The sequence below is a fragment of the Dicentrarchus labrax genome, unplaced genomic scaffold (genome assembly GCF_905237075.1).
Source record: "Dicentrarchus labrax unplaced genomic scaffold, dlabrax2021, whole genome shotgun sequence".
Taxonomy (NCBI): Eukaryota; Metazoa; Chordata; class Actinopteri; family Moronidae; genus Dicentrarchus; species Dicentrarchus labrax.
Window position 1 is genome coordinate 220904 of NW_026136715.1, and position 14220 is coordinate 235123.

Consider the following 14220-nt stretch of genomic DNA (forward strand, 5'->3'; position numbering starts at 1 on the left):
GGAATACTTACCTCACCATAAGGGAATACTTACCTCTACCTGGGAAAAAAAGAAAAAAAGAATACCTGTATGTCATGGCCGCCTGAAGAAGTCCCAAGAAGCGGAAGAAACGTCGCGACCGCCATCTGACATACAAGAAAGAGAACACGTGTGACACAAATAAAAAAACATTGAGGGAACTTAAAGGAGCCAAAACTGAAAACCTAGAAACATAACTATTATACTTCATATAACAAAGGCGAACCTGTCTAAATGTAACTCATATAAAGAGTACATATAACCTCATAAGAGAAGATGGAGACGGAGTGCAGGCCATCCGCAGGGTGGCGAGTGCAATTTTGGGGCCTCCACCTTGGTGGAATCCCCAAACCCAACCCCAACCCTAACCCCTAACCCTAACGTAACTTTTCAAAGCAAAGTCACAGCAACTTGGGAGTGGTACCAATGAAAATGGCATAGTCGATAATGTGGGGGTAAACACAGGTTTCATCTCTCTACGATCTTCCATTTGGGAGTTATTTCTTAGGAGTTATAGGGCCCTTCCCAAGCTGGTTTTCATACCGTAACCCTATCCTAATTATATCTTAGTTATTCTAAGTCATCTGATAAACACAAACATAAACAGCAAACACTGATAATAAATAACTTTAATGAGTATTTATATACTGTAAATATATCCAGAATACATGTAGTAAACATAATTGTACACAATAACAGGATATACTTTATTTTCCACACTTGGACTGATATTTCAAGTATGCAGATCTGTTATAGCATCAGATACGTCGCAGTGCTTTCTTGGCAGATGGAAGAATATTGAAAGAATAAACAGCATATAAGTTATCTGGAAGAATCCCATCATGCAGTGCAGTATATTACAGATAGCTTTGGTGTCGACCAAAACAAAGCATTAGTTCATTTACAGGAGCAGAGAAAACAGCATCTGGATCGACACAGACTACAAACAAAGACATCATTACATTACATTCAAACGGTGGTGCCTTAAACATAAGTGCAAGTGGACGGCTTTCTTCATACACATTGATCTTAGCAGCCTGCTCCTGGACCAGGTTTACTGAGTGATCTGGATCGTTTTACATCAGTTCATGTACTGGAAAAAAAAATCCAGATGGATCTGTAATATCTAAAAAGACATCTGATCTAAATGCTGTTTTCTGTGCACTTGAACAACAGCTGAGGAACAACACGACACTCAAATTAAAATCTATCTGTAATAATCAATAACTCGGTACACATTATTAATGTAAACCACATTAACAGTTGGTGGTTACATTCAACAGTCATTCATCAACTCATTGCTATCCTGGACTACACCCTGTTACATTACTTCCTTCACAAAAACACTGAACAGCCACAATCCAGTTCTTCTCTTTTGTTGACTCCTTCACTTTTTACTGATTTTTCACTTTCAGTATCAGTGAATGTAATTAAAATTAAAAACAAGTTAAACTTTCTCTACCATTAACCTAATTTATTTAAAAACAAACACACAATTGTGAAATGTTCTTGTTTCTGTACAATATTTAACACTAAAAATTATTTTGTATTGCAGATTTGTTTGAGTTTGACATTAAAGATTTCTGATGATCAGCAAAAAGTGAATCCACTGATGATTAATAAAACATAAAGGAGGTGTATCCTTTTTATGGCCACTGTATTTTTATATCTTCTCACATACAAATGTGTACATATATGACATTCTTACAAAAGATTAAACACTCAGATTCCTCTGAGTTAAACACATCGTTATTAACACTGATCAATCATTATTGTCTTCTGATCAATATTTCTCGATTTTTACATTTCTTCAAAGCTAAAAAATAAAAATTCACTTCAACAACATCAGTTTCTTTAAAAATATTAATGCTCCTAAACCTGAAAAAAATATATACTAAAAAAAACTTTTTCAAAGAGACAAATTTTATCAGAAGGGGCGAGAATCTCAAAACAAAGTCCAAAGCTCCACCCTAAACATAGACCACGCCCACTGTAAGACCCAATCAAAACCCCCTCCGTCATACAAACCCCACCCCAGGTAATTCTCGCCCCAGGGCTCAATCAAGCCCCACCCACAGACACCTGAAGTCTGAGCAGGTGAGGGTTCATCCTTCTTCACAAGGCTTTCAATCAGTGGCTGACAGTTGACAGATTGTCAGCTGATAGTTGATACACTGTCAGATAACTGTTAGCAGTGGGCTAACTGTCGGCTAAACGTTGGATTGTTTCAGGGCTCTGAGAAAGAAACGTGTGTTGCCTTTGACTTAAAATGTCAACGTGAACAGAAAAGTTTTGTTTGTGATGCTCTGAGTGAGGCTCTGGTGACATCGCTTCCTCCTCTCCTGATTCCCAACTCATTGACCTCCAATATAAATAAAAGCAATAAATGAATTGCTAATTCCTGTTCAAATAAAATTCTCTGTGATGGACCGCACGTAGAAAGAAAACAGCTCACAGCTGTTTACTGCAAATTTACAGTATAATATATGTATACAGTATATATCAACAATATTACTGTATTCTTTACAGTATAAGTATATATAAACAGTATTACAGTCTGACTGTAGACACACACATGCAGAACAGCAGAAACCTGTCTCACAATTAAGAATAAACTGATTTCTGTTGGAACAAACATGGCTTCTCCTGCAGGCTGTTCTAATAAATAACACTGTACTTTCAATGTAATACTGTACACAACAGATTATAAAGACCTTTCAACTCTGAAGAGCTGCAAGTTAAAAATAGGTGTATCAGCTCTGTCCTGTTCAGTCACAGTTTCTATTCAGAAAACGATGAACTCTGTCTGATGGTTCTGTGTTCTGCTTTCAAATTGAAACGTTTGAATTCAAGTGTTTTCAGTCCAAATTGAAGAGTTAATTTCATAATTTTAACAAATCTTCTGTTTCAACAAACATCAGCCTGACATAATCACCGATGACAACAAAGCTGTATCACAGAATTGCAGGTATTCCAGGTTTTCCCAGATACTGTTCAGTATTTTAAAAATGTGTTTATGTGAAAATGGAAGACAGAATTCAACTAGCTTCAAATCATTCATCCGTTCAGAAGCTGAATCTGTTGCTGTTAGTAACAACATGCTGTTAACTGATTGGTCAGATGGCTGCTGTGATTCATTATTGCGTCTGTCTGTCTGTCTGTCTGTCTGTCCATCCGTCCATTCATCTGTGTAAACATGAGGCTGCCATCTTCTTCCCTTGATAAACATTCATTTCAGGCTTTCTTCTTTTTACTTTGTGTTCCTCAGCAGCATCTTTACTTTACTTTCCTCTCAGATTCCCTTTGTTTGTGCTGCAGCAAACTCCACCTCCCCAGTGATGTCAGAAGAGCAGACTCCGCCTCCTGGCTGGACTGTTTGCTAGACAGAAAAAACAATTTAAACTATAAGTTGACAAACAGCTTTGTTTTCAGATTCAACTCTTCAGCTTTCAGTCATATCACATGGTCTTCCTCCACTCGTGAGTTTGTCCAGTTGTCCTGGAGCTGAACTATAAAAGCTCAACAGCAGCTACTAAATAGACCTCTGCTTCTTTGTCATTGCTTAACTTCCACCCAATATTTAAATAATAATAAATAAATAAAAATAATAAATATTGCATATGATATGATGATATGAGGAGTTCTTGTGCTTTCTCGTCTCGCAGGTTCTTGTCGATCCTGGTGGAGCCTCCTGCCATGGTCCTGCTTGATTGCCATTGCTAATACTGTTGTTGCTGTGCACCTGTCTGTCTCTCGCTCTCTCTCTCTCTCTCTCTCACCCCAACTGGTCGAGACAGACGACCACCCACCTAGAGCCGGAGGATCTGTCCTAGGTTTCTGCCTTTTAACAGGCAGTTTTTCCTTGCCCTTGTCGCCAAGTGCTTGCTCATGGTGGTACTGTTGGGTCTCTGTAATTAATGTTAAAGAGTTCGGTCTAGACCTGCTCTATTTGAAAAGTGTCCTGAGATAACTTCTGTTATGAATTGGCGCTATACAAATAAAATTGAATTGAATTGAATTGAATTTGTCAAAACCTTGTCAGCTGCTAGATGTTGTGTCCCATCACCCAGGTGAGTCGGGTGAGAGCGGGGGGGAGGTTGTTACCTGGATCAGGGGTGACTGTCGGTCTGATTGTTTCTTTCTCCAGTTGTATCTCTGGCACACTGAAGATAGATGTCGCTGAAACAACCATCACAGTGACTTTGTGACATCATGGCACACAATGACATCACAGATTGAAAACAGGGGTCAAAGGTCATGTTAAAACTTACTGTCAGGAAGTGTCATCACTCTGTTTCCAAGATTACTGAAGTAACGATGGTTCATGGAGTCATCTGCTGAGATCCTCTTCTTCCCTTCAAACTGAAGTTTGAAATCATAATTAATAAACAATATCATGATAATGATGTCACATCCTGTCCTAATCCTGATCTCAGTTTAACAACATTAAAATGGTTGAATATAAAGAGTTTGTTAATGACATGAAAAAGTCAGCAGGGTTACAGTTCATGTTGTCACCTTCTGTAAAGACTTATTGAACTTTATTATTAGTTATTATAAAGAGCTACTGTAGTTTAATATTGAACAACTTCACATTTCTAGTTTTCATATTCTGAACAAACACAGTGAGTATTTACTGACCTGCAGGAACTTTGACAACAGCTCCACTCCGTCGCTGCTGAGCCTGAACAATGCACGCACGCACGCGCGCGCACACACACACACACACACACACACACACACACACACACACACATTAAACAGTTTTATTGTTTGTTTGTTTCTGTGGTTTTTAACTCACAGTTTCAGAACTTTTACTAACAGGTCAAACAGTGGGTGGGGGATAACATTTGGTAAAATTAGGGGGTTAGGGAATAGGGTTTGGGTTTACAGTTAGATGTGGACATACTGCTCCCTCTTTACAATCATAAGTAGCTCCATAAGACTGTCTTAAAAAATCAACGACATCACTCAACCTGTAACCAGGCCTGCTTTGACTGTTTTTGATGCTGCAGCCACAGACCTGAATGAACTCACTGACACTGACATTTGTGTGAGGACATGTGTGTGCCGACCTTCTGCACATGCAACACCCACAAACCCTGGTTTACAGAAAAACTCAGGCGGCCTCGTCAGACCAAGGAGGCCTACAGAAGTGGGGACATAATCCTAAACAAGCAGGTCAGAAGCATGCTGATAAAGGAGGTCAAAGCAGCAGAGAGGAGCTACTCAACAACCCTGCGTCAGTGTGGAGGCCTGCAGAACATCACCAGCTACAGGAGACCGTCGCCCCACACTGTGGAGAACCAGCAACTGGCTGACGAGCTGAATGTGTTTTACTGTAGATTTGATAAGCCCACATTCACACCCCTCCCCTGCTCCAACATCAAACAGCTACCTACATCCTGACTGACAGGAGGCAGCTTGTGAGGCTGGGGAACATCACATTAGCACTGGCGCCCCCCAGGGGTGTGTGCTCTCCCCACTGCTCTTCTCCCTCTACACCAATGACTGCACCTCGAGAGACCAGTCAGTCAAACTCATGAACTTCGCAGACGACACAACAGTCATCGACCGTTTAACAGCTGGCCTTCTGTTGTGGTCAGAACAACCTGGAGCTTAACATCCTCAGAACTGTGGAAATGACCCCCCCCCAACTCTGTCCCACATCACTATACTCAACTGCCCTGTTTCTGCTGTGGAAACCTTCACAATCTCCCAGGTAAATGGTAAATGGTAAATGGACCTGTACTTGTATAGTGCCTTTCTAGTCTTCCGACCACTCAAAGTGCTTTTACATTACATGCCACATTCACCCTTTTACACACATTCACTCAGTGATGGCAAATTTGGGGTTCAGTAATTTGCTCAAGGATACTTTGACATGTGGGAGCTGGGGATCAAACCAACAACCTTCCAATTAGTGGACGACCTGCTCTTCCTCTGAGCCACAGCCACCCCTTAAGTGGGAGTACAACACAGACCCCATCATCAAGAGGGCCCACCAGAGGATGTACTTCCTGTTCCAGCTCAGGAACCTCAACCTGCCTCAGCAACTGCTGATCCATTGCACTTTTGTCTACTGTCAACAAATGTTATTAGTTTGTCTATTTTGTTGAACTTGTTCCGTTTATTTATGCTGTTAGTCTGTGTTTGAACATTGAGAGTAACATAAAACCAGAGTCAAATTCCTCCAATATATGTGTACATACCTGGCAAGGGGATTCTGATTCTGATTCTAGTTGCTCTCAAAAACAGAAGCAGTATGTCGATTAAAGCTTCCCAGATGTTGTGGTCTGACAGAAAAAAAATCTGTCCCAAATAACTCTCCCAAACCATCAGGGTGGTCGTACACTGATCACAGGGTTGACAGTTCAATTCCCATCTCCTCCTCTCCACATGTCCAAGTGTCCTTAAGCAAGACACTGAACCCCAAATACTCTACTTGGTCAGGACAGCACCCGTCAATGTAGCTCACTGATATCTGTGTATGGTTCAAGTTCAACTGTAACTCAGACCAGTTGTGTATATGTGTGTAGTACAGTTATACTACACACTTGTACTTGGCCTCTTCCGATCACTCAAAGCGCTTTTTTACACTACCTGCCACATTGGCCCTTTCACACACATTCACTCAGTGTCCATCGAACAGAAACTAACCCATTCATACACATTCACACGGTGATGCACAGCACCAGGAGCAATACGGGCTTCAGTATCTTCCTCAAGGATTCTCGACATGTCCCAGGACGAGCTGGGGATCAAACCACAACCTTCCGATTAGTGGACGACCAGCTCTGCCTCTGAGCCACAGCCGCTCATTGTGTATCTGTGTGTAGTACAGCTGTGTACTGGTGTGTAGTAAAGCTGTGTACCTGTGTGTAGTACAGCTGTGTACCTGGGAGTGTGATTACTCAGTCTCTCTGCTCTGTACTGAGGATAGTTGTACGCCACAAACTCATCATTAGAGCTGATCCCAGGCCAGCTTTGCTCTGTAGGAGTACCTGCACACAAAATACACATCTAATGCATTCTGTATGCACAAAATACAGTTTCTTATGAATACATAAATTAATAATAAATAAAAGCTGATTGGTTCTCACCCAGCAGTTTGAAAATGAAGTGAAGCTCCTCCTCCACTGTGGAACCAGGAAACAGAGGTCGACCTGTCGCCATCTCATAGAAGATACAACCAACACCCCTACAGACAGACACACAGACAGAGAGAAAGACAGGTCATTAGAGTATGGACAAGGTGGTCTGATGTTCTGATGACATGTCACAGTCAACATATTGTAGTAGTACTGCTACAGTGTACTGGAATACTACCACAGTACACTAGAATACTACTACAGTATACTGGAATAGTACTAAAGCACACAAGAATACTACTACAGTATACTGGAATACTACTGCAGTATACGGGAATAGTACTACAGTAGACTAGAATACTACTACAGTATACTAGAATGCTACTACAGTATACTGGAATAGTACTACAGTACACTAGAATACTACTACAGTACACTAGAATAGTACTACAGTACACTAGAATACTACTAAAGTACACTAGAATAGTACTACAGTACACTAGAATACTACTACAGTATACTGGAATACTACTACAGTATACTGGAATAGTACTACAGTACACTAGAATACTACTACAGTATACTAGAATGCTACTACAGTATACTGGAATAGTACTACAGTACACTAGAATACTACTACAGTACACTAGAATACTACTACAGTATACTGGAATAGTACTACAGTACACAAGAATACTACTACAGTATACTAGAATACTACTACAGTATACTGGAGTACTATTTCAGTACTGACCACATGTCAATGTGAGTGGAGTAGTCGGTGCTGCCCAGCAGGATGTCCGGTGGTCGATACCACAGTGTCACCACCTCGTTAGAGTACGTCTTTGTCGGAATTGACTTTGCTCGAGCCAAACCTGAAACAGACAACACCAGAGTAATATGATTAGCTTACATTACATTAATTTGGTACTCTAACCCTTTCAACAGCAACAATTAGTCCTCGATGGGAAAAAAGTAGAAAGCTGAAAGTATTGGACAAACCAGTAAACCACATTGATTTTTTGTACAGTGGATATAAAAAGTCTACACACCCCTGTTAAAATACCAGGTTTTTGTGATGTAAAAAAATGAGACAAAGATAAATCATGTCCAAACTTTTTCTACCTTTAATGTGACCTATAATGTGAACAATTCAATTGAAAAACAAACTGAAATCCTTTAGGTGGAAAAATAAAGAAATAAAAAACTTACAATAACCTGGTTGCATAAGTGTGCACACCCTCTTATAACTGGGGATGTGGCAGTGTTCAGAATTGATCAATCACATTCAAACTCATGTTAAATAAATAGTAGTCAGTACACACCTGCCATCATCAAGTGACTCGGGTTTTTATTAATCCCAAATAAAGTTCAGCTGTTCTAGTAGGACTTTCCTGACATTTTCTCAGTTGCATCTCAGACCAAAAGCCATGGTCCGCAGAGACCTTCCAAAGCATCAGAGGGATCTCATTGTTAAAAGGTATCAGTTAGGAGAAGAGTACAAAAGAATTTCCAAGGCATTAGATATACCATGGAACACAGTGAAGACAGTCATCATCAAGTGGAGAGTGAGGGGAAATATGGCACAACAGTGACCTTACCAAGAACTGGACACCTCCCAAAATTGATGAAAAGACGAGAAGAAAACTGGTCAGGGAGGCTTCCAAGAGGCCTAGAGCAACATTAAAGGAGCTGCAGGAATTTCTGGCAAGTACTAGCTGTGTACTACATGTGACAACAATCTCCCGTATTCTTCATACGTTTGGGCTATGGGGTAGGGTGGCAAGACGGAAGTCTTTTGTTTCAAAGAAAAACAACCAAGCCCGGCTAAATTTAGCAAAAAAATACATGAAGTCTCCCACAAGCATGTGGGAAAATGTGTTATGGTGTGATGAAACTAAGGTTGAACTTTTTGGCCATAATTCCAAAAGGTATGTTTGGCGCAAAACAACACTGCACATCATCCAAAGAACACCATACCCACAGTGAAGCATGGTGGTGGCAGCATCAGGCTTTGGGGCTGTTTTTCTTCAGCTGGAACCAGGGCCTTAATCAAGGTGGAAGGAATTATGAACAGTTCCAAATATCAGTCAATTTTGGCACAAAACCTTCAGGCTTCCATTAGAAAGCTGAAGATGAAGAGGAATTTCACCTTTCAGCACAACAACGACCCAAAGCATACATCCAAATCAACAAAAGCATGATTTCACCAGAGAAGATCAACGTTATGGAATGTCCCAGCCAGAGCCCAGACCTGAATCCCATTGAACATCTGTGGGGTGATCTGAAGAGGGCTGTACCCAGGTGATGCCCTCGCAATCTGACTTTCTGACAGAGTGCTTTTGTAAAGAAGAGTGGGCAAATTTGCCAAGTCAAGATGTGCCATGCTAATTGACTCCTACCCAAAAATACTGAGTGCTGTAATAAAATCAAAAGGTGCTTCAACAAAGTGTAAGTTTAAGGGTATGCACACTTATGCAACTAGGTTATTGTAAGTTTTTTATTTTCTATTTTTCCGATTTCAGTTTGTTTTTCAATTGAATTGTTCACATTATTAAAGGTAGAAAAAGTTTGGACATGATTTTGTCTCATTTTTGTCTCATTTTACATCACAAAAACCTGGCATTTTAACAGGGGTGTGTAGACTTTTTTTTATCCACTGTATGTTGTGTGTGTGATGTGACAATGTTTTTGAGCCAATGGTAGAAGATGTGCAGCGACTCTGCTGTCCTGACTTCAGTGGGGTCTTCATTCCACCTCTACTTGCAGAGGTCTGTGGACGAGTTTCAGAAGTGTAGGGACTAGTGTCAAGAGGTCTGGGGACTAGTGTCAGAGGTCTTAACTCTCTCTTTGTTCCTCCGGAACCATGTTTCTGTTTGGTTGGCTTCTCCCTGGTTACTAGTTTGATTTTGCACCTTACAACACCCTCACCCATCACTTCTCCACTCATGCACCTACTGACACACTGATACTACTGACTAACACACCTCATCATTTCAGTATATTTCTCATGTATGTTATTTGAGTTGATTTATGTTTAAAGTAATACATTTGTATCTCTCTCATCTTTAAGTTTAAACCTTAGTAGTTAGTAGTTTATCAAAAAGCTTTCAGTACATTTTACTCTGGCATGTGTTGGACCACAACCCCCCAAAGACCTGAACAGGGAGGATGATTTAACTGTCAGTTGCTTTATGCAGTTTGTGGTAAAGACCATTATACACTCTATGCATATGCATGTGAAAACCAGCATGAAACCCACCAAAGTCTGCCAGTTTGAGCTCCCCTCGCTCATTGATCAGCAGGTTTTGGGGTTTCAGGTCTCGGTGGAGAACTTTCCTCCTATGACAGTATGAAAGACCTCGCAGCAACTGGAAAAGAAAGAGCTGAGCAGAGAAAAACCTGTACAGTCATTGGGAAAACTGAACAAACAGGTTAAATAAATTGGAATTGAAGGCACAGTACCACTGGTACGGTGCGGTTCATTCATCTCACAGATTCAGATCAAAGTAAATCAGAATAAATGCAGTTTGGAGTCCAATTCAAACAAAATTAACAAAAACACTTTTTCAAATAAGGTAATATGGAGGGTTTTCTTTCCCCCTGTCATCTTGCAGGCAGAGCCTCCTGCAATCTGACTCAGGCAAGAAAAATATCTTTTTTTTATGATTCTTTTATTTCTTTTTTTTTTGTAGCAGCAGGTGACAGTAACAGATACATTAAAACTTTCCTCACTTTGACATTGTGAACATGGATGATGTTTCCACAGTCTTCCAGATACTGTTTCAGATCTTTGTCCTGAACCACACAAAAACATAATTAAATGATCAATACACCAAATTATAGAATATGTGTGTGTGTGTGTGTTTGTGTGTGTGTGTGTGTGTATCTCACCAGATACTCAAACACCAATGTGAGGGATTTCTGTGTGTGGATGATGTCATGAAGCGTGACAATGTTGGCGTGTTTCAGATCCTTCAAGAGAGACACTGTAGTAGAAAACACACATTAGTATACATATACATGATACTACTGATACTGTAGTACTATGTCTGTCTTACATGTTCAGTTTGAGTAAACTGACTCAATGCTGCCAGCTGTGTGTTACACTGTCTGTAATGATACTAGCAGCCTATTCAGCACAAACTGTAAGAGCAGTGCTATTTTACAGTATCAGTATTGTGGTAATACTACTGTAGTACAGCATCAGTACTGTGGTAATACTACTGTAGTACAGTATTAGTATTGTGGTACCTTCTCTGATAGCAGTACACGGAGCTCCTTCTTCATGTTCCAGTCGAATTTCCTTCAGAGCCACAAGGTTGTCAGTCAGTTTACTGTGACCTTTATACACTGTAGCATAGGTCCCCTACAGACAGACAGGTAGAGAGGGAGACAGGTGAACGACAGTAAAGGTGTTCTAACTGATCAGCCATCGATTGTTATTGGCTAATATTCATTCTAAATAGTTTGATTGGTGGTCTCTATAAAGGCCAATCTGGGGCGACCGGATAGCTCAGTGAGTAGAGCTGGCGACCCATGTACCAAGGCTGAGTCCTTGCTGCAGCGGCCCAGGGTCCGAATCCGACCTGCGGCCCTTTGCTGCGTGTCATCCCCTCTCTCTGACCCCCTTTCCTGTCTATCTTCAGCTGTCACTATAATAAAGGCAATAAAAGCCCCAAATATATACAAAAAAAAAAGGCCAATCTGGAGAGCTGATAAGATAACAGAAACCACATGAGACAATTTCTCTACGCACTGCTAAAATGGTTTTCACTAATGAATGTGCATGTGAGAAGGAAACAACATGCCTCTCTATCATCAGGTGGCTCATTTATTCAGTTGTGTAAATTATGATGGAAAAAGATAACACGTGAGCCATCTCCCGTCTTTCTTATCTCTGTTGAGAGTTGCAAATGCTCAGAACCGATGGAGTAAAGCAACGGCAGTTCTACTAGATGTCTGAAAGAGACAATAAATTTGTCATTGACCATGTGTATATAGATAGATAGATAGATAGATAGATAGATAGATAGATACTTTATTGATCCCGAGGGAAATTCAAGGAGGAACGCAACAAAAGAAATTCAGCAACAGGAAACCTCATCAGGTATGTTTTATACACCACAGAGTGTACTGGAACAGAACCTTGCCCTGTCCTTGCATGTTCACTGGCAGCCACTGAAAATGTTTTCCCTGCTTGTAACCTTTGGTGAGCTCACGCTACAGATCAGCTCATCAGCTGCATTGACAGTAGATGTTATACCATCCATCAGAGGTTTAACTGAAGAGTCCCAATTCCAACACAGAGGGACCAGCCATTTCTGTATAAATGGGATATCATTTATGTCCTCACCTCCCCGAGTTTGTCCAGTTTCACGTATGTCTCCAGTTTCCCAAAACCAATCTCTGACTGCAGATAGACAGACAAACATGGTTAATGAAGATGGTTAATAATACAACACGAATATGAAGCTAACCCTAACCCTACATTATAGAACACAATAGAAACAGGTTGACTAGAAGCAATTAGACATACCAGAGACACTCTGCGCAGCCGCCTGCTGATTGGCTGCTCAAACAAAGCTGGACCAATAAGATTAAACTTCTCCAGGTAACCATCTGGAAGACGAATGTCGGCTGGTAAGGACAGACGTTTGTTAATGTCCTGAAACACAACAGAGAGACATAGACAGGAAACAGGTTAACAGTTTTAATCTGAAAGTATCTGACTTCATTCTGGACAGTAACAGTGTTTTAATTTCAAGCTATTAAATTCATGTCTATAAGATCAAGATTCAAGATTCAAGATCTGTTTTCCAAGTCTAAAGGGCACAATGGAGAAGATGACTCATCAAATGTGTGAAGTCATGTAAAAGCAGGTGCAGTCTAAATCAAGGAGGCAAACAGAGATAGAGTTCCTCATCAGAGAGAGCCAACTGTCTCCAAAGGAAAAAAAAGAAAACAAATCCCTGAGGACCTATATAGATCTTTACAAAGCAAAAGAATAAAACTCCCGAGATAACAAAGGGCAAGCAGAAAGATGATCTGAGGCAGACTTCCTTAGACAGCTGGAGAGATTAAGAATTCAAAATACCACCAGATATACCATCCATCCATACACCTCCATGTCAGCAGCTCAATGAGTCCTACACTCCTTACAGACATAGACTGTTTCAGCAAATAAATATTCCAATTTCAATTCAATTCAATTTTATTTGTATAGCGCCAACTCATAACAGAAGTTATCTCCGGCCCCTTTCAAATAGAGCAGGTCTAGACCGAACTCCTTATAACATTTACAGAGACCCAACAGTACCACCATGAGCAAGCACTGATGATGATGAGGAACATGAAGAAGATGACAACGATAACAACGATGGGGGACAATGAGCAGTGACAATAGTAATAATAGTAACTGTAGTAATAATAATATTAATAATAATAATAATAACAATAATATCAGTGATATTAGCAATGGCAGTCAAGCAGGACCATGGCAGGAGGCTCCACAAGGATCCATGAGAACCTGCGAGACGAGAAAGCACAAAAACTCCGGGTAAGAAGTAAAGTTAGTAACATGCATTAATGGGACATGAATGAGTGCAGAAAGAGAGAGGAAGGGAGGAGCTCAGTGCACCATGGGAAATCCCCCGATAGTCTAGACCTATAGCAGCATAACTAAGGGATGGTTCAGGACTCACCTGATCATATATATTTGAGTTTACATTAGTTAAAGTTCCTAAACTTGGAGAGCCAATGATGCCTGTTAAGGGCATTTGGTGACTAATTTTCTCTCTAATAGTAATAATTATATTATAAAAGAAGCTCATGAAGTCATTGCTACTTAAGTCTATGTGGATATGTGGCTCAATAGGGCTGTGACTCTCTGTCAGCCTGGCTACAGTGCTGAAGAGGAACCTAGGGTTGTTCTTATTTTCTTCTATTAGTGCTGAATAATTGGCTCCTCTGGCATTACGGAGGGCCTTTCTATAAGTTTTAGGATTATCTTGCCAAATTGAGCGATATTATAATAATTTGGAAGAGCGCCACTTCCTTTCCGATTTCCTTGTTTTTTGCTTCAATTGGCGGGTTCGGTGGTTGTACCACA

The 14220-nt window shown here is 40.5% G+C and overlaps 1 protein-coding gene across 6 annotated transcripts in view; it reads right to left on the bottom strand.

Annotated features, from left to right (window-relative positions):
- Positions 1–629: 629 nt before the first annotated feature.
- cdk16 (cyclin-dependent kinase 16) overlaps positions 630–14220 on the bottom strand; it is a 29727-nt gene continuing 16136 nt past the window's right edge. For 3 of the 6 annotated variants that reach the window (XM_051426700.1, XM_051426698.1, XM_051426699.1), the window contains exons 5-17: positions 12649–12777; positions 12466–12522; positions 11364–11478; positions 11004–11098; positions 10845–10907; positions 10372–10495; positions 7864–7984; positions 7122–7219; positions 6917–7022; positions 4660–4702; positions 4290–4380; positions 4053–4197; positions 630–3397 (exon numbers count right to left, since the gene is read on the bottom strand). In XM_051426700.1, the coding sequence (XP_051282660.1) occupies positions 4064–4197; positions 4290–4380; positions 4660–4702; positions 6917–7022; positions 7122–7219; positions 7864–7984; positions 10372–10495; positions 10845–10907; positions 11004–11098; positions 11364–11478; positions 12466–12522; positions 12649–12777 (1176 nt within the window). In that variant the 3' untranslated portion in view covers positions 630–3397; positions 4053–4063. The other 3 variants (XR_007887855.1, XM_051426701.1, XM_051426702.1) reach the window with 3 other exon arrangements.